This window comes from Eptatretus burgeri, chromosome 6, assembly GCF_056783735.1.
Source record: "Eptatretus burgeri isolate ZD-2024b chromosome 6, Ebu_testis_v1, whole genome shotgun sequence".
NCBI classification, from domain to species: domain Eukaryota; kingdom Metazoa; phylum Chordata; class Myxini; order Myxiniformes; family Myxinidae; genus Eptatretus; species Eptatretus burgeri.
In genome coordinates this window covers 89,155,937-89,176,603 of record NC_140966.1, presented here as the reverse complement: position 1 = coordinate 89,176,603, position 20,667 = coordinate 89,155,937, and the positions used below count along the sequence as shown (strand labels likewise).

The window sequence follows — 20,667 nt, the reverse complement described above, 5'->3', positions numbered from 1 at the left end:
GGTTACTGCCTGCGCATGGGCTTTCTGCATATACATGGAAAGTTTCACGAAGATCCGATGAAAACTCTGGGTTGTGAAACAAAAACTCAAAAAATAGGAATGACATCATAAAAATTGATATGACGTCATAGTGATGTATCATATGTGTGGTAATTAATCTCTGCTAATGCCCTGTTCGATTCCCGCAAACAGAATTCAAAAAGCTTGCCTAGTTTCGGAGATAATTTTTTAGGCAATTTCCATTAGCGGAGATATTTTGACGTCATAACTTTTTTTTCTCAGAGGAATTGTCAAAATCGGAGATGGTTACTGTCTGCGCAGGGTATTTGTACATATATATGCCAAGTTTCAGGAAGTTTCGATGAAAACTGGAGGCTGTGAAACAAAAAAGTCCACAAGAACAACAACGTGAGTAAGACTTCGAGATCCTCCACGAGGATCTAAAAAAAAAAAAGTACAAATGGGACAATGTGGCCAAGTTTAAGGCCTACTCATCATTGAGTCTGCTCATGGCCATTTGACTTATTCTGGGCACCATCGTTACTGGCTCTCTTCTTGCACATGGTCTCTAAAACAGGTTGTGTTGTGTTGAACTGCGTCCACCCTGTGCATCAGAGAAAAGGGAAGTCCTGCCTGCATTATTATGGTGTTGTAAAAGTGTGATCTGTGGAACCCATACAAGTTTGCGTACCTCATTCTCCTCTTTGTATCTACTAACTCGTTTCGTTTGTTCCGTTTATGATAGAGTCTTGTCAACCCTCTCCGTGTGCTTCTCAATAGAAAATTAAAACCTTTAAAAGGTAAGAAAGCACGTTTCACCCATCTGCTTTCTGGACACCATCTGCCGTGAGTGAGTGAGTTTGCCGTGATTTCGGCTCGTTTGGGCGACCTTGGGGAATGGTAAAGTGAAGTAATAATGAACAGTGTCTTTAAAGCCAGTTTTAGTCCATCTGTCCAGCGTCAGCATTAATCGGCATGGACACAACAATATGTAGGTAAATCGAATTGATATGATGTACAAGTAAACTGCTACCAGAGCCCTGACCAAACTGATATGGATGAAATATGTGGTGCTTGATGTACATGTCATCATTATGGTTTTGAATGTACAGCAGTGTGCAAACACTGTAGTTGAAAACCTTGTCTAAATACAGCACCAATAATTATTTCCTTCTGGTTATTTGTTTTTGACATATAAAATATCAAGGCTCGTACAAGAGCAAACACATAGAATGTATAACAAGGGGAGCAGGAGACAAGAGAGGTGGGAGAGGGAAGTGCAAAACATTGGGGAACAGAGACATGAGGAGATCTGTGGAAGGGAGAGGGATGGGGTGGGGTAAACAAGATGGTCACGACAGGGACTTTCAGGAAGGAAAGCAGGGAATATGAAGGAGGTGGGTTTGGGGGTGGATTAACAGGGGTAGAAAAGATCGTGGTTTTGGATGGGGGAAGATAAGAGACGGTGGTGAACAGCTGTTTTGAAGACCTGGAGGGAAGAGTGGGTTTGAAGAGAGTGTGGGAGTTTGTTCCAAAGGTAGTGACAAAAGAGGAATCATGAAGATGATAGACTGTTGTTGATGAGACTTGCATTTTCATCATATCATTAATTTTCTGTCTCTACATGAGTCTATATCATGACCAAGAATAATATATTTTGTAAACCTCACTAATAAAAATGCTTTTTTCAATCCTCAGAAATTAGATTGCTCAGAAGTCTAATCCTTTATTTACATTCCAATTCTAATTGTTTCAACTTATTGATGTTGTTCGGTGCATGGGGTAGGGGATGGTAGTGCGTTTGTGAGGCCTTAACTTCATTGTAATTGTGTAGTTTTTCAAACATTTTGGACATGTACCAAGTGTATATGGATAAAGGTATATTGTTTATTGTTGCATTATGGAGGTGACAGGGCTGTCGAAAATTTTGGAAAGAGAGGGTAAGGCATTACGTTTTCAAGTTCCCCCATATCTGGAACAAGGTGAAGCCAGGTAAATGCAGATGACATTGGATCGCAAAGAACAGCATGGACAGGAACAGGCCATTTTGGTTCTTCGAGGCTGGTAAAGGGTGGGGAGAGTTGTCGCACTGGGTCATGGTTGGCTGCAAGGCCCGTGAGTGCATAGAGCCTTGATTGGTGGCCTGGCGCTACAGTCACGCGTGTCATGGCTCATTGGCTGTCAGGAAGTTACCTGGTCTGTAATCTGCCTTTGGCGAGAAGGTGGGTGCCAGAGGGGGTGAAGATATAAACATGCAAAGCTGGAGATAATCTCAATCTCCAACTGGGGCTTTCACCTCTATTGATTGGTTGATCGCCTGGGTATTGGAATTGCCTGGTCGATGCAGTCTTTTCTGTGCCGCTCACTCTGTCATCTGCTCGGTGCCAATTGTCTTTTTGTCTGCCATGGGTCACTCATTGGTCCACCAGCTACTAGCCTAGTGAGGTCCCTCATACTCAGGAATTCAGTCTCTGTTGTCTCATCCTGTGTTTGGTATTTTTTGGCCGATAAGTCGATGTGGAGTAAAGTCGAAATGGCTAATTTCCCCATTTTTCTTTCCTTCATTCATTCATAGGTAAGTCGATTTTGAGTACAAGACCAATCTAGATCAACTACGGTTGTTTGCAAAACAAAACTCAGTCAGAACAACAGATTAATAGCATGAGTAGCATTTGGTGGACATTGTCCGCACGCTCAGCCTACCTCGCTCGACTGATGACAATTACAAGTAACATCACCAAAACAAAATTGAGTGCCTTGTCTCAGAAACCGATCCACCCCGACCCACACCTCCCAGGTCTGGACAATCACTGTGTCCCACAGATTTTGGTGAGTACGTTAAGCATTCACTTAAAACACTCCATAATTTATTCATTTATTTACCTTCTTTATTGATTTATTTCATTATTTTGTCTTTAGTATTTATTTATAGGAACTGCATTTACACATTTTCTGTCTTTACTTAAGATAGAGTTAAATGACAGGAAATTTCCACCCAGAAACACATCTTCAATTTATAACATTATGCCTACAAGAAAATTATTTTCTATTGACATTTAGTTTTTTAGGAACACATCTCAAGCGTAAATCAAGGAGTCCTTGTAAAGGAAAAAAAAAAAAAATTTCCAGTAGTAAATTTTGCACTTTTCATTGAAGTGACACGTAATTGGAAATAGCATCTTTTTGTTATTCCTGAATATAAAAGCCAATGTTTTGGATATTTTGTACATTGACGTGTAAGTGGAGTTATTTCTGTGTCAATTATTTTTGGATTATTGTATTTTCCGGTGTATAAACCGTGGCCGTGTATTAACCACACCCATGTTTTTCACACTCAAAAGAAATGAATATATTGATCATTATTTTCTGATCTAGATCTCAACACGTTTGTACATTAGCTTTGTATGAAACAAATTGACGAAGGTATCAACATGCTTACGTAATTTCATCTAACAGTCTTATTCTCATTTTCAAGAAGTTGAAGAGAGAGGAGAGAATACCAAGAAGTTTTCATTTTTCTTTCTTATTTTTTAATATTATAAAGAGGATTTTTTTTTTTGTTACAAGAAAAAGGAAGAAAAGGGATTCATACTGGTATCATACATATTTCTTGTGGATTTGTTGCCCTAAAAAGGGCCGTTTGGGTTTGATGAATCTTTTCAGCTAAACCAGAGGAAATCCTCGTCAATGCTTTCTTCGTTGAAGATGGCACACAACTCCTTGTCCGGATTAGGGTAGAGCAAGTCCCCGTCACTGTCACTGTCATTTGCAGCCTCCTCCTCCCAAATGATGTCGTCCTCTATGCCGTCCATGTTGTTGGAGATGCAGCATTTCAGCAATGCTTGCTTGATGATGTCCGACGGTATCTCCTCCCACAACTTGACGATCCAGGTCGACATTTTTCATCCTCCCACTGTTGGTGTAAGTCTTCTCCCCACTCATTATCCAGTTGGACCAGTAGCGATGTAGTCCGTCCTTGAATGGCTTGTTGATGGACACATCAAGGGGCTGCAAGAGCGATGTCATCTCGCCTGGGATGTGACAAGATCGGTGTTGGTGGGGAGTGTCGTTGCCTGGGATGTGACGGAGCAGCGCTTTGGTGTCGTCGATCTTGTGACAAACGAACGCATCCAGGCCTAGCATGCTCCGTCATAGGGAGAGACCGCCATCCGGCCTACTACTCCAGACTGTGTGCACCCAGTCCTGGACCAGTCCCTCATCTATCCACCCCTTCTGCTGCGCACGAACAGTGATGCCGGCTGGAAACTTATCTTTGGGCATTGTCTGCCTCTTCAACACGACAAACATGGGAAGCTTGCCACTGTCTGTGGTGCAGGCAAGCATGATGGTGAATCGCTCCTTCTTGTGACCAGTAGTATTGATCATCACATTACACGCAAGCTTATTTGAAGTAGGTGCTCTGTTATTAGACTTGTAGTGATCCTTTCCCTCCAAAGACCAGGATAGCATCCATTCACTCGAACGTAACCGATGCGTTTTCCCTCTTACAGAGGCGGGCCAAAAAGGGATGGAGCTGAGAGTGAGTTAAGAGAGGTTCGGTGCACGGCTTAACGTGAAGGACAATCTCGCTGTTGTTTTTCTTTTTTGCTATATTCAGAGTGTTAATAAAGTTATTCTACACTCGATCTGCAAGTTTCTTCGCCAAAGACTCCAGCTGTTGTGAATAATTCTTCTTTTGATGCGAGACCAGGTGTTGTTCGTCTTTTGTGTTTAGTGGCGTTTTCAGAGCCACGAGGCTCTATATTTCAGAGCCACGAGGCGGCGCATCGAAACTCAGGGCGTCTCTGGGTTTGTTTTTTTTAAGTTATTTAATTTCTGCACTTGGTTAACAAAATGCTGTAAAAACTCTTAACCTGAACCGATTTTCAAAATTTAAACGGCGAAATTTAGCTTAACAGCAGTTCCAACTGCTAAAAAAAAAAGTGTTCATTTGGAATCTTACCATAATTCACCGTCTGTTTGTCTGTTCCCAGGTACCGCAAAAACGGCTGAACCGATCGCAACCATTTTTGGGTGGGTAATCCTGGGACCCCTTGGAGTAAAATAGGGATAAATATAATAACATGACCCCCTTGACGGCTCCCGGAGGGAGCGGGTGCTTCTAGTATCATTTAAATTCTGCATTGATCGTTTTTAAGACCGATTCTTTTCTATACCCGTATATTAACCGCACCCTAACTTTTACCTTTTTTGCCGATAAAAAAAAATGCGGATTATACACTGGAAAATACGGTAAAACGTTTTATGCATTACGTCTACTGCACTACAAGCACAGAAAGCACAGCAAGAACAAAACAGGACTGCAAAAATTTTCCAAACTCAAGGATACTTCTCTTTGAGGAAAGTCAAATGGAAAAGATTTGCATGAAATGAAAAGTTAACAAGTGGCACAATGAGATGTGGTGGTTGGAAAGGTGAAAGGGTCACCACTTTAATTCACTGGTGTGGGCTCTTGACCCAAGGCTATTTAGTTTCATGGATGAAACCAACTGAACTTTGATTGAAGTATGCGATGTGGTGGAAGTTAAAAACAACCAAACACTTGGCACAACTGAATCCCCTTCGGAGTTCAAAATACCTTGTGAGCTGTATGTCACGGCTGCGAGCCAGAAGGTAAGATGCCTCCTCCTCTTTATTAGATGGTAAAAAACAGCAAAATAATTCAAATTTGACTTCAAAAAATATTTAATTTTTGCTGTTTTGTTTCTCTGAACAACAAACACAATACTGCCTGGAACAATGGGGGTAAAAGGTATTGACAATTGTTTGCACAATTTGGCAAATCAAATAAAGTCCTGAATTGTATTAACTTCTTGATATAATAATAGCTGTCCTAATTACCAGCAGTGAGGCCTGGGTAGTAGAAGGTGAGTGCATAACCACATGCTGTGGCAACCTGAGGGTAGTGACCTTCAAACAAGTCCACACCTCTCCTCACGCAATCCAGCACCGCGCTCGGCTCCCCGATTCCACAAACCAATCTGCTCACATGGTCACGCAACCACAAACTGATCCTGGGCTTAAAATAGGGATTGCTAGGCATGGTTACTTATTGAGGAAAGCAAACACATCATGAGGCTGTGTAACTAATGATACTTTTACTTCATTTATCATTTTAAGAAAATGTTACTATTGGCATTGAATATTATGGCATCCTATTTTGCAAAATGAGAAGCAAACTCTTACCGTAACTTGTCTTCAGGTAATTCTGTGACCACAGCAGTCAACAGTTCATCTGGCCAGCTTTGACGACCCAGCAAGGCAAAGCCAGAAATTGGCTTGATGGCCAACTTGCGGACAAATGCAATGACATCACTTGCCATCCCAGCGCCCAGCACCGGGGCGAGAATTGAAGTGTCATGCAAGGCCTGACCAAAGCATGTTATTTCATTTAGGAATATGGCATTACGAAGTAGTCTTTTGAATGAACAGGTCAGTCACAGAGAACCACAGAGAAAATGAGATAAGGCAGACAACATCCACAAAATGTTAAATACAGGAAACGGAGCCTATTTACGACAGCGAGCGCATTATTTAAAGGATCATCATATTTGATACTGTTATGGATCTGGTCTAGGGGATAGAATGGGGGATCTATGAGAAGAGTTATTTCATGGTACATGCTAGAATAAGTGTGATGTAATTCCTGTAACTAATGAAATGCGTCGAACACATGTTCAGAAAGATATACTCCTCCCCACCCAAGTGTGTGCATCTACACTCTGCCTTCACCCTCCCTAGATTGTTGAACCCTCCCCCATGCACAATACCTGCTTCTACCTCTCTTCTTCATGGTTCCTGCTGCTTTGGGGTGCTACTTACTGCTCAGTGGTTTGTAGTGTTTGTCCTGCCTGGATTCACACTTCTTCTGTCCTGGGTCCTTCCTTGCTGAGCCTGGTGCGCAAATAATGTGGCTGGTACCGGCACGGAGAGCGCAGTACAGTCAAGGCCCGAGCCAGTCCATGCACATTCTAAAGAGTGCCCTACATCACATATGCGAGCAATGTGCGCTGGTGGTGGTTTTGTGTGTGGTGGTTTTGGGATGTTGGACATTGAAAAGCTTTGGAGTTATTGGCCTCAGGGTAGTTACATCTTGCCACCTGTGGGCTGGTAGAAGCACTGCCTGACCCCACATCCCAATATAAGCTTTATAGCAGCCTTTGGTGCCCTCAAAATGGACGTAATGGCCAACATGTGGGAGCTGAAAACCTTGCCTAGATTCTGAAATACCGACACCCATCATTTGGGGCCTCGAGGTACGACAGTCCGGCAGTGAAAGAATAATGTACAAATGTACAAACAAACACACACAAAAAACACACACCAACACTTGAAAAGATAAATAAGATTACTTTAAAAATATATATGTGCCCCATGGTGGACTGACAGTTATTTTCCCAACAGGCAGGGTGAAAATGAGAGATGAGGGAGAAGTGGCCATGGCCTCCCTTCCTTAAGTGGTACGGTCATGAGGAGCACAACTGAAGTTAACGGCATGGTCCTTATGTTTCACGAAGAGTTTGGTCTGCATCTGGCCATCGGTTTCTGAGAAGATATTGAAATAAATTACCTGAATACGAGGTCCATCCAAAAAGTAACAGGACTGACTGACTTCACAGAAATTTTATTCCAAAAAATATATTGAAATCACAGCTTGTCCCCTTCAAAATAGTTTCCCTCCAGTCTCACACACTTGTCCATCCTCTTCTTCCACGCTTCGATGCACCCCCGGAAGGCTTCTTCTGGAATCCTCCGGAGCTCCGTCGTCATGACCCTTTTGATGGCCTCCACATCAGGAAATTGGGTCCCCTTGATCACCCCCTTGAGCTTGGGGAATAGGAAAAAATCACAAGGGACCAAGTCTGGCGAATATGGGGGTTGCTCCAGAGTTAGCACGTTCCTCTCCGCCAGAAACTGTCGGATGCTCAGGGCACTGTGAGCAGGGGCGTTGTCATGGTGGAGCACTCAGGCGTTGTTCTCCCACAGATCGCTTTTCTTGTCCCGGACTGATCTCATGAAGCGCCGAAGGATGTCGTTGTACACGTATTGATTCACTGTTTGACCCTGTGATAGAAACTCGAAGTGGACGATGCCCTTGATGTCAAAAAACGCGATGAGCATTACCTTGACCTTCGACTTCGACATCCTTGCTTTCTTTGGTCTTGGTGATGCCGGACTTTTCCACTGACGACTCTACCATTAGGTCTTGGAATTGTATTTGAATACCCACGATTCCTCGCCAGTAATGACTCTCCCGAGCAGGTCTGGATCGTCCTCGAGGTGCTCGATAATGTCTTGACAGACAATGACTCTGCTGTTTCTGGTCCTCGGACAACAGCTTGGGGACCATCTTTGTGCATTTCGAGATTTTCAGCGATGATACTCCAGACAGTGTCCTTGTTGATGGAAAGTTCCTCAGCAATCATCCGCACCGTGAGTCAATGATCTGCACACACCTTCTGCTTCACACGCTCGATGTGTCTGCCGTTATGCTTGTTGAAGGTCTTCCAGACCGTGGATAGTCTTCAACCTCCTCCCGTCCCTCTTTGAACCACTTGTGCCATTCAAATGCACATGTACGTGACATCATTTCTTCCCCATAGACTTGCTGCAGCAATGCGAAGGATTCGGAAGGTGTTTTGCCAAGCTTGGCAAGAAACTTCAGATTGGCTCTCTGCTCAGGACTCATAGTGCGACAACTCAGATTAGACAACGTGTAAAGCACGACCTGTAAAAAAAATCAAACAATGAGCACAGTGAACCATCACCAATGATATATATTGCTGGAATGTTGCAAAAGACTGTGAGATAACCCGCTCATTCAATTTGTGTAAATGGAGCACACAGCAGGCTCAGTCCCGTTACTTTTTAGACGAACCTCGTATGAGGCGAAATCCCCCTTTTCAGCCTCTTATGGGGAGCGAATCCACTGTTCTGTTCTGTTGACCTTACTGTTCTGCTGTATCGTACTAAATTTGGTCCATTATCGGTCATGTAGTTTGTGAGGAAAATATGTTTTATTGAATTTGAGAGATTATGGGAGGAAGGCTGTGGCCCCCTTTCCAGGGAAGATACAGACATGGGGAGCACAACCGAAGGTTACGGCATGATCACGATGCCACATGGCCAGTTTGGTCTGGATCCAGTTTGGTCTTCATCCAGGAACTGCAATCAGAGAAATAACCTAAAAATTGCCCAGATGTAAACAAATCTGAGCTAAGTGTTAGCGAAGTCTTCAAAATATCATGTAGATTGAATGACATTACATAAACTTCAGGAAATGTTGAATTGTTATTTTAACCATGCCCCCAACCCCCTCCGCTGTGTCACAATGACCACTCCTTTTCACTAATCATCTATCTTCACTGGCCTTTCTTGTCTCCTTTTTATATTTCTTCTTGAATCTTTGCTCGTTTTCAATTCTTCTTGATATTAATGCTTGTGTTACCGTGGCATATTTATATCCTAGCAAAAGCTATTGTTTGGCATTTTCACCACCCTTGCATTCAGGGTATCCTTTGGCTTTCAAGTCAGGGCTTGTTCTTCCACAAGTTTCATGTGAACCATTTCTCCTGCTGATGAAGACATGAAGGAAGAAAAGGCACCGACTTCGACGACTTTTAATGTAAAGTTTGTGAAAATCCGTGAGACCATTGCATCCTGCCCTTTTTGGGGCTGGTCCATGACGACACCCTGTATAGCTCATTCCAGTGTTTCACACAAAGATAAAATATTTTGAATTATTAAAGAGTAAAACTGTAAATACAAAAGATTGACGAATGTCAGATTACAGGCGCAGGAAAGGACAGAATAGTCACACATAAGAATTTTGATCCAATGACAAATCAAGCTGGAAGCTGGGACTGTTCAATCAAATATTCAATGGATCTTGACAGATCAGTTTCAGTTCATAGCATACCACAAAACTGATGGGATATAAATCCATCCATCGGGACGAGACTCCGTGCAGAGTGTTCGTGCTGCTTAAAGGTCCCCTGACATGCAAAACTTTCTGGTTATTTATATAATAACTTGACCTTCCTAATGAAGAAATCACCCATGTTTTTTTTACATCAAAAATGGGATAATTAGAGCAATATTTCGATCATTTATTGTGCTTTTCACAACTTGCTATGCCCCGCCCCTAAAAAAAAGTTGACTTCAGCGAATCGCAGCATTGACGTCACATACAGAAACTCGCACAGAGTGGATTGACTCGAGATCTCTAGAGTCTAGAGTCTAGACTCTAGACTAGGCCGATAAATCCGTCGTCCGTCATACGAGGCCGATAAATCCGTCGTCCGTCCGACGAGGCCGATAAATCCGTCGTCCGTCCGACGAGGCCGATAAATCCGTCGTCCGTCCGACGAGGCCGATAAATCCGTCGTCCGTCCGACGAGGCCGATAAATCCGTCGTCCGTCCGACGAGGCCGATAAATCCGTCGTCCGTCTGACTAGGCCGATAAATCCGATGTGCTGTAGCTTTTATTTATTATTCTCTTTTTTTTCATTGTTTTCTACTGGTGCTACATGACGACAGTAGGAATAAAATAAATAACGAGAGGGGGAGCACTCGGTAGAGTGCAAACCTCCGCCACCAATACTGTGAGGTCACTCAAGTGAACCTGATATCCTATTCATTCAATTTGATGTCAACAGTGCTCACAGAGTTATAGTTTGCAACCTTCCCTTTTACTTTTAACTATTACATACTCAATTCATTCGTCATAACTAGATTCCTTGAGACAGAAATTGATTTTACATGGGTATATCCACCTGAAGTTCCAAAATCAGCCGCAATTATAATTTTGGCATGTTTTTTGTTGGAAATCACTTATAACATGAAGAAATGCAAAAAATAAAAATAAATAAAAAAATCGAAATTTTGTTGAAAAAAAAGTTGCAAAAAATTTTTTTCTCTTACAATTTTTTTTTGGGGGGAGGGGGGGTTGGAAATCACTTAATATGTAGAAATGCAAGAAAAAAAAATTCAAATATTTTTTCAAAATGGCCACCATAGCAGCCATATTGGATTTTGGACCAAGTCCAAAATCTAAGGCATGATCCTTGGACCATACCTAATCCCCCCACCAAGTTTATATTAGTAGAAATCCGTCGAGGAGTTTTTCCGTCATACTGTTCACAAACAAACAAACAAACAGAAAGGGGTGAAAACAGTAACCGCCGATCTTCGATGGTGGAGGTTAAAAATGCAACAAAACGTCAGATTCAAGAGTTAAAAATGCAACAAAACGTCAGATTTATCGGCCTACTCGAGACAATTGTTATGTGTCACAAGGTGTGTTCTGCACACAAGTTTTCATCGTATCCAGACAGCGAGGTTGCTTCGTTTTATGCGCGAAGAGACACGGCTGATGACATGCGCCGGCCTTGCTTGTGATTCATTCGCCGCGGAGAAACAAGTCCGCTGCGCTGAGCTGCGCTGGTCACGTCACCTCACTAAAATATTTCTGATATCGAGCAAGTCGAATTTACATGATTGAATTACGAATAGGATTTAGTCTAACCAGTTGTTATTGCCAAGTCTTCCTTCGATGTCCTCCCGATCATAATGAATGCCGGGAATTTCATCACCGTTTTCCTCTGCTTGTCCTGCTTCGGGCTCGAACTGCCAAGGGCGTATTTCATTTCCAGCTGCCTGAACTTCACCTCCCGCGACTACGTTATCCCACAATTCTCCATGTGATTCAGACCAAAATCCTTAATTTCTCTCACACTCACTGTAGTTACCAGACAAATGAAAGTCCATGCCATCCATTATTCAAAACCAAATGTTCGATTTTTTTTAAAGCAGAAATGAACGAAGCGATTGAGTCGACCAATCAAATGTGGAAACACAGAAAGCCAATAGAATCACGTAGACCACCAACCCGAGTAATTAGCGTGCAGCCTTTGTAATCCTGTATATGACGTCATGTGGGTTACGCCCCTTTCAGGAGAATTTTTAGGGGCGTTCCCGAAGAGGTTTGTTTTTTTTTTAATTATTACATTTTACAGAATGAGTATTGTGAAAAAACATTGTCAGATCGGAAATCACGATGAAAAACTCCTATAGGATATATATATATATATATATATATATATATATATATATATATATATATATATGAAATTTCAGTACTTTTGCGTGTCAGGGGACCTTTAAGCAGTCTCCTTGGCTATTGGGCACAATCCTGGATGGGTCGCCACTCCGGCACAGGATACCAGCATGCTGGCACTCATTTTGCCGACCTCAAAAGGATTATAGGCAGAGTCAACCATACCTGGTATTAATTCAACAGCAGAGTGGGATTTGAACTCAGGATCCTTGGGTCCCAAGCCCACCACTCGAACCATTAAGCCAACAACAGGAATGGATATAAATTGCACCATTTAAAGTTACGATGAACTTGAATACCATATTTAAATTCAAACTAGAGCGAAGTCGACGTCGCGCCATCGCAAATACCCAGCCCCTTCCCACCTAAAGCAAAGTTGAAAGATGGCAAAAAGTTCTACCCAGAATGGCCCAACAAATTTTGAGTTTACTTTTTCTTTTTTCCATTTTGACCCCTGTGACCACAAGTCCCCACCTCCAGGGCATGAATTGGGGATCAAATTCAAAAAATTGTTGCATATTTCATGCATCCCCCAATGTTGATTGTATATATAAAGTTTTATTAAAAATATTTTTTTAATGTGCCCGTAACTGTATTTTTTGGCATTTGACCTTTGACCCAGCACCAAGGGGCGGAACCCAAAATGATACTGCTTTCGCGACTTCTTGCCATGCGGTGATCATAACCACCAAGTTTGGTGAATTTCTGCACAAGCGTTTAGGAGAAGATCGCGTGACAGACAGACAAACTCGACTACAATATCCTCCCATTTTTTTTCAAAAAGTATGGGGATAAAAATGCAGAACTTCCAACCAGAGCATAGCAAATGGCAGATATGTATTATTATATAGATAACCAGTGTTTTAAGGAAATAATCAGTCAAATTGGAATGATGAGGTGTCGTACTTGAGACGTGCATAATCATGAGAAAGTGTGCAAAAACCTGCGAACGTGCTTGCAGAGCGAGGCAATCGTCCAGGAACTGCAATGTCCGACACTGTGCACGCCTGGCTTGATGCATCGTTGCTTGGGATTCAAAGGTACTTGCTTTACAAAGTCCATTCACCTCGTTATCAGCAAGTGCAACACTGGCAAGTCCGTCAACCACAGGGTCGTCAGTCTGCACTGGATCTGCGAGGTTGGTGGGCTCATGCTCACCAGGTTGCACGAACTTGGGCTTGATAGCTTTATGATCAGACAAGATGTCAGCCATGGCAACATAACAGTCTGGTCGCACGGCCTCTATGAGTGAGATAAACCGCGCTGCGGTGAGTTGTACACGGCCTCCGGTGGCCCACACCGATACAAACTAAGAAAAAAAACATGTGGAAAAGGTAGGTTACAAACAAGGGAAGGGGATATCTTTTCAATATACAAGCACAGCAGGGAATTACACAAAAATAAATCATGAGCATCAATATATATATATTGTTATGTTGGAGCGAGTACAAATTAGCCAGCATGTTAAGTTTTCATGGCACGTGTGTTCATGTAGGTTGGAGCATTTTTTGTAACCTGTACTTGTGTATGCCATGACAGGCGGTGGAGTTGACATCGGGATTAGATAGGAAGGTGTAATTCATGTGTCCTCTCTGTAAAACCAGACAAGGTACCCAGGCAAGGTAGATGAGGAGGTAGATTTGGATGCGTCTGTTTGCGTTTGGGCTGATAAACCCCCCCTTGCAGACCCGGCTATGAGTACAAGGCATCCGGCATGCCATTACAAGAAACCCCCAATAGTGTGCTCCCATTGGTGTGTTACAAGGTGACAAGTCATTGATTTGGGTGGCACAAGTGACAACACTCTGCCATCATGATGTGCCAACTCATTGGCTGATGCCAGGGTGTGAGCGAAGAATGTTTGAAAGCGTGGTGGTGGCCGTGGGGAAGGTGTTTAAAGGCCATACACAGACTCGTTCCTTCTCTTCCTGCTCCTCGCTGCCCTCCTCTTGCTCTCTTTGAAGCTGACTGACTCGCAGCAGTGGGCCGAGGACACTTAGTTGGAGCCAGGGACACTTACACTCTCTTTCCGAGGTTGGTGGCATCAGATGCCGTAGTGCTGAGCTGTGCCATTGTGTAGTCCTTCCCCATGCTTCGTTTTGGAGACCTGCCAACCATATCCTTAAAAATCTCGCCTGGTTTCTCCCCTTTGTGCATGAGTGTAAGAGTGCATGTTGTACCATAGGTTCTTTATTGTATTAAGTGCATTTTAGTTTGTTTTAATTATTTATTTTAGTATTTAATTATTTATCTTGATTCATTGTTTTGGTCTGCCTTTCGTCTTGGGATTCTCGTTTTCATCATTCTGTGTCTCTTTTCAATAAACTGTTATTCCTCAAGCACACGTGCCGTGTGATTACCGCCATTTCCTATGCAAACCGTTTTGGCCCAGTTTGGGTAATCGCTGGAGGAGATGAGAATTTATTAAACAGATACGCTTTAAGGAACCACAGGATTTGGATTCCGACCGGGTGGGGAGCCACACTACCCGCTCGAGCACGATTCCCTACAATTCGGCCATTCATGAAGCACATTGCTTTAATATTAACAATAGATTTGTAGAATTGTCCCGGAGTTTATTTGGCCATTTTAAGAGTTTAATTCTGTTGAATAAAAATTCTGGTATTTAAAGATACACGATAGGTTATGTAATGGGTTAGCAGGATAGTTCAGAGGTATACACAATCACCTCAGAGCTGTCTAGACTGGGTTTGAATCTCGAGCCAGCTATAAACAGTCATCTTGATATTTAGTAGGCAGGAAGCAGCATCAATGTGTTCGTCCCCTCCGATGAATGCACATTAAGAGAGAGGACCAACCTCCCAGAACCGCTCTTAGTGGACGTTCAAATATCTCATGGCATGTTTTGCGAAGAGTAGGCGAGTTATCCTTTCGGTCGCAAGTGGCTGACATCAGGTCCGACCATAAATCTATCGAGCCCCATCGTCTTCTTGGACACTCCATGACACCAGGTTACACTGCTTGCTATCTTAGAATATGGCTGTTGTCCGAGCAGCTGCCTCTGCACTGCAACTTAATTCACCAGGTAGTTCTCATGTTTCATGTGGTCAGCAATCTTTGACTCTGAAAGGCAACCAATTCAATTGCACAGGTTATAACGTTGAATATCTCTTACACGATTCCTTCAGGAATAAGGAAGTGACAGATGATCTAGAAAGACAAAATAACCTTTCCCTTCATGGCCACGATCTTTTCAAAGTGTCAATGCTACTGAAGCAATCACTTCGCAGAGAATACATTGGGTGGTTTGCTCTTCTCAGCCAAAGCCACAGCAGGAATTTGGACAGGGGTGCCAGAACACAATAGCCGACCCTTATCAAAGGGTAATGTCAAACGTCCACCATCAAATGCTGGCAATCAAGATACCCAGCTTAACGTCATCCTGAAGGATGGCACAATCAATAATGCAATGTCCTGCTTGGAAGCACCAGAGTGACCATTTATAGTCAGGTTGGGAATTAAACCCAAACTTAGCTCAAAGGCAATTCCACTACCTATGAGCTATCCTTCCAATCCTGATTGAAAATAAAGCCTTTCTTGAAAAATAATAAAAGTAAACGTGATTTTTCACATCCGCTTCCACTACTGCAAGAAAGGTATGCAATGGGTTACATTCCCCTCCCCAATAGCCTCCTCAACAAGAGGTAAGAAGAAGAAAGTCTTATTTCACATTCACCTCCCACATGGAAGGTCAAATTGAGGTTGAAAAAGGGAGGGGGGAGAGATGTTAACAATAATTACATCCACCTACAACTACCAGTATGTTGCCTTTTTGTGCTTTATTTCCTCACTCTTGCATGAACCTACATTTTGTTTTTAGATAAGTAAATAAAAAGAATATATTATTAAGTGAATGAAGTAACCTTATGTGAAGCACAATCGAGGCAATATACTTAAAATCCAACCTGATGCACTCCTTTAAGAAGCTATCATGTTTGAGCCCTACGCACCAACCCCATTAACATGATTATAAATGTATCCCTCTCCGATATACTAAGCCCATTCATACAACTAGTACGTGCCTGTAAAAAAAATAAATAATAATAATAATAATAATAATAATAATATTAATAATAAATAAATAAACCACACAGGCCGTTTCTTCGCTCTCACGTGCCCGTACGTGCGTGACCCGGAAGTTCGATATTATTCGCAGTTACGATTATTCGCAATTTATTTTTAATACCCAATTATTCAATTAGCGCCAACGTATTTTACCTTTTCACAATGTCGTGGCAAAGAAAAACAAAAAGAGAAGAGAAGAGAGAGAGAAAAAATTTACTTCCTGGTTCAGAGCATACCAGCACTCTGATGTTACCGAAATTTATACACCGTCTAATATAAAAATGATCATAACTTGGGCCATTGTGTTTATCTATAAATGCGCATAAGAAATCGAGAAATTATTAGAATACACGAAGTCATCACCCTCCGGAAGCCCATACGTTGTAACCCGTAATGGGGAACGTGGCTGTGCTTCCCTTCCCCATCGGCCACGCCCACGCAACAACGTGTCTTCCCATTAGTTTGGTAAATAAATGGCCATAACTTGGGAAGCACTTGTCCGATTAATATCAAACCTTGAAAAGGCACATCCTCAGGTCCCCAGCAATATACCTGGAAAGTTTCAATTAGATCGGACCAGAGGTTGTCGAGAAACAGCGGTCACTCACACACACACACACACACACACACACACACACACACACACACACACACACACACACACACACACACACACACACACACACACACACACACACACACACACACACACACACACACACACACACACACACACACACACTGCTGGAATTATAGATAGATGAAATGACAACTTAAGATCCACATTGCTTTTGAATCAACTTGCATCTTTCACACACCATCAATTATCACTAATCGTTCTTGCATCCCTCTTCACGATTAAACAACTTTCTCACTATATTAAGCGTTCATGTGGGAACTACTGGGAGCCATCTCTGCATGTGGGGCAGGGTTGGGGTTAGTGGGTGAAAATATCTGCAGACCATAGTTTTTATTATTCACATATAAAGCATATCTCCCAAGTTATGACCCCATTCCAAAGCACTCCCCTTTTCCAGGTTATTGTAGAAAAATAAATGAATTAATTCACCCTCACCTTTTTTCATTTGTTAGTTGTCGGTTGGTTTGTTCCTTTTCTGTTTCATCCCTGCTTTCCCCTTCCTCTTCTTGTTGTGTTCATTCAGGTTTTTCACCCCCATGTGTCCTACTTTCCTTCTCATCTGCCGCTGTTGCTCCTGTTGTTGTTTCCCACTTTCCATTCTGCTCCAACTCTTCCACAAATATACAAAACTAGAAGGGCATTCGGTAGAGCGCAAACCTCCGCCACGCAATGCCTGACCCAGAAGAACATATCGGGCCCAATAACTTTTTGAAATATCATGCTATATATCGTTTTTGGCCGCATCTCTCAATGGTGAAGAATAACTTTAAAATTAAAAAAAAAATTCGTAAACGGATCTGGATTCAGATCTTCACCAAAATCTAACAAAATTGTCCCTGTCACATACCCAATCAGTCCACCAAGTTTTGTTCGAATCCGTTGATAACCTTTTCAGACACCGTGCTATATATATATTGGTTTTGCCCTATCTCTCAATGGTGAAGAATCACTGAAAAAAATTATCGGATCCAGATCTGGATTCAGATCTTCATCAAAATTGAATCAATTCTTCCTTCTCAGACACCCAACATGTCCACAAATAATTTGTTCGAATCAGTCAATAACTTTTTGAGATATCGTGTGATATATCGCTTTTGGCCCTATCTCTCAATGGTTAATAAGCACTTAAAAAATTATAGTTGTCAGATCCGGATCCGGATCTTCACCAAAATCTAATCAGTTCATCCTTGTCACACACTGAACCTACCCACCAAATTTCATCCAAATATGTGCACAACTTTTTGAGATATCCTGCACACAAACAATAAAGATGTCATGCTGAGCATGAGACTTGCCAAATCCATACAACAAATTTGACCTCAAAATAATTGGTGGTTGAATTCAATGACCAAATTAACAAATCCTCTTCGAATTACAGGTCAATCAGATGAAAATTGAGGATTTTAGAAATCCCACCTAAGTTGTTGAACAATGGCCGATGTTGACCTTTTGGCCGAAGTTGACCTCAAAAGTAATTGGTGGCTGAACTCAATGACCAAATATGCAACTCCTCTTCAAATATCAAGTCAATGGGATGAAAATTTACAATTTTAGAAATTCGTCCTATGTCGACCTTTCAGCCGATGTTGACCTCAAAAATATTTGGTGGTTGAATTTATTGACCTGATTTGCAAATCTTGTTCAAATTTCTCATTTATCCGATGAAAATTGAGCATTTTAGAAATTTGACAAAGTTGTTCACCTTCAGCCTATGTTAACCGTTTGACCATTTAACATCAAAAACAATATGCTTCTTGGTTATGACAAACTACCATTTGGTGAGTTTTCGTGAAGATCGGTTTAAAATTGTGACCTGTAGCTGATTGACAGACAGACAAAATAATGCACAAGACGAACCAAGACACTTGAAAAATCTTCGGTTTTCGCAAGTAACAAACAGACAGACAGGGGTGAAAACATATCCTCCTTTCACCTTCGGTGGCAGAGGTAAGTAGAATGGCACTCGGTACACCACATACCTCCACCTGGCTGAAGTTACATTTTATATCCCGCCGATATACTGGATCTGCATCCGGTCCTTAAGCAAGATCGAATCAGCTTCTTCTTGTCACCTAACCATCTCATCCACCTAATTTTGTCAGAACTCGTCCACAAATTTTTGAAATATCCTGCTCTGTATCGATTTTTGGCCTGATCTCTCAATGGTGAAGAATAATTTAAAGAATTTAAAAAAATTCGAATCCGAATCTTCACCAAAAATTGAATCAATTTGTCCTTGTCAAGCATCCAAGCTATCCACTATGTTTTGTCCGAATTCACCAACAACGTTTTGAGATATCTATAGTTTTGCTTTGAAAACTATATATGATGCTATATATAAAAAGATGCTTTCTATAGTTTTGCCACTCTTTCTCAATGGCGAAGAATCACTTTAGAAATCCTAGCATCGGGATCTTCACCAATATCTAAGCAATTTGTCCTCGTCATACACACAACCTATCCACCAATTTTTTTTGAATCCGTCCATAACTTTTTGTGATATCCTGCTCACAGACAAACAAAGACAAACACACACACACAGGGGTGAAAAGATAACCTTCGTCCACTAGTTCAGTGGCGGAGATAAATATCTGAACTTTCATTTTGGAAAAGCAAGAAATGACGTTTAACACACAATTGTAAGTGAAAACTTGCACATCATGAAGGTTATTTGTGAAAACTTGAAGGTTATTGTTGGTGAAAGAGTGGGATTGTGTGATCGTGTGGGTCAGTGTCAAATTTGCATTTGTTTTGAATTCCATGTTTTTAATTTTATTGCTGAATTGTAAAATCCTGCCATTGAGGAAAATATGGGTGTGAGGTTGTGAAAACAAAATAAATAAACAAGCAGTCATAGACTGGTACTTACGAAATCATCAACTTGACCACTGACCTTGTCTACTAAAAGCTGTCTCGAGAGAAGGTAGCGACGCAAACCAGAAGTTTCTCAGATGATTCTGTACCAAACAATCAAAAATCGAATGTTTTGGATGTTTGACCTCACTGTGATGTGACCTTGACCTTTGACCGATTTTGACCAAAATTGAATCAGCGCTCGCCACCACCCTCCTGAATCACGTGGTGTAATTTGACATTGGTAGCTTCTTCCGTTCTCGAGTAATCTGTACCAAACCATCAAAAATCGAATATTTGACCTTGCTGTGACCTTGACCTTTGACCGATTTTGACCAAAATCTAATCAGCACTAGCCATCACCCTCCTGAATCACATGGTGTAATTTGACATTGGTAGCTTCTTCCGTTCTCGAGTTACCGTGCCTACAAACAAACATACAAACAAACAAGCAGTCATAGACTGGTACTTACGAAATCGTCAACTTGACCTCTGACCTTGACTAATAAAAGCTGTCTCGAGAGAAGGTAGTGACACAAACCAGAAGTTTCTACCATGATTCTGTATCAAACCATCAAAAATCGTAACGTCGACCGAAGCAAAAATCTCCATTTCTCCATGCAATTATATTATACCTTCACGTAACTCAACGACGCGTCTGCTCGAGCGCACTGCATCATGGGACGACCCGTGACGCGTCGAGTGAAATTTTTTTATACAATCTTAAAACGTCTCCAAAACATCCGATTTTTACCAGAATTTCGACAACCGAGTTTTAAGCGTCCCAAGCGATCGCAAAAACCGAAGACAAAATTAAAATCGAAGTTAAAACGAACTCGTAACGTCGAGCGAAGCAAAAATACTCCATTTCTCCACATGAATTTACGGAATTATGTTTGACCTCACTGTTACCTTGACCTTTGACCGATTTTGACCAAAATCTAATCA

General features: G+C 41.8%; 1 protein-coding gene across 1 annotated transcript in view; it reads right to left on the bottom strand.

Annotated features, from left to right (window-relative positions):
* Nucleotides 1-20,667, bottom strand: part of QTRT2 (queuine tRNA-ribosyltransferase accessory subunit 2) — a 48,845-nt gene that overhangs the window by 13,184 nt on the left and 14,994 nt on the right. The window contains exons 5-7 of the mRNA XM_085886155.1: nt 13,084-13,449; nt 6,208-6,389; nt 5,863-6,002 (exon numbers count right to left, since the gene is read on the bottom strand). Coding sequence (XP_085742281.1) covers nt 5,863-6,002; nt 6,208-6,389; nt 13,084-13,449 — 688 coding nt within the window. The remainder of the gene's footprint in view (nt 1-5,862; nt 6,003-6,207; nt 6,390-13,083; nt 13,450-20,667) is intronic.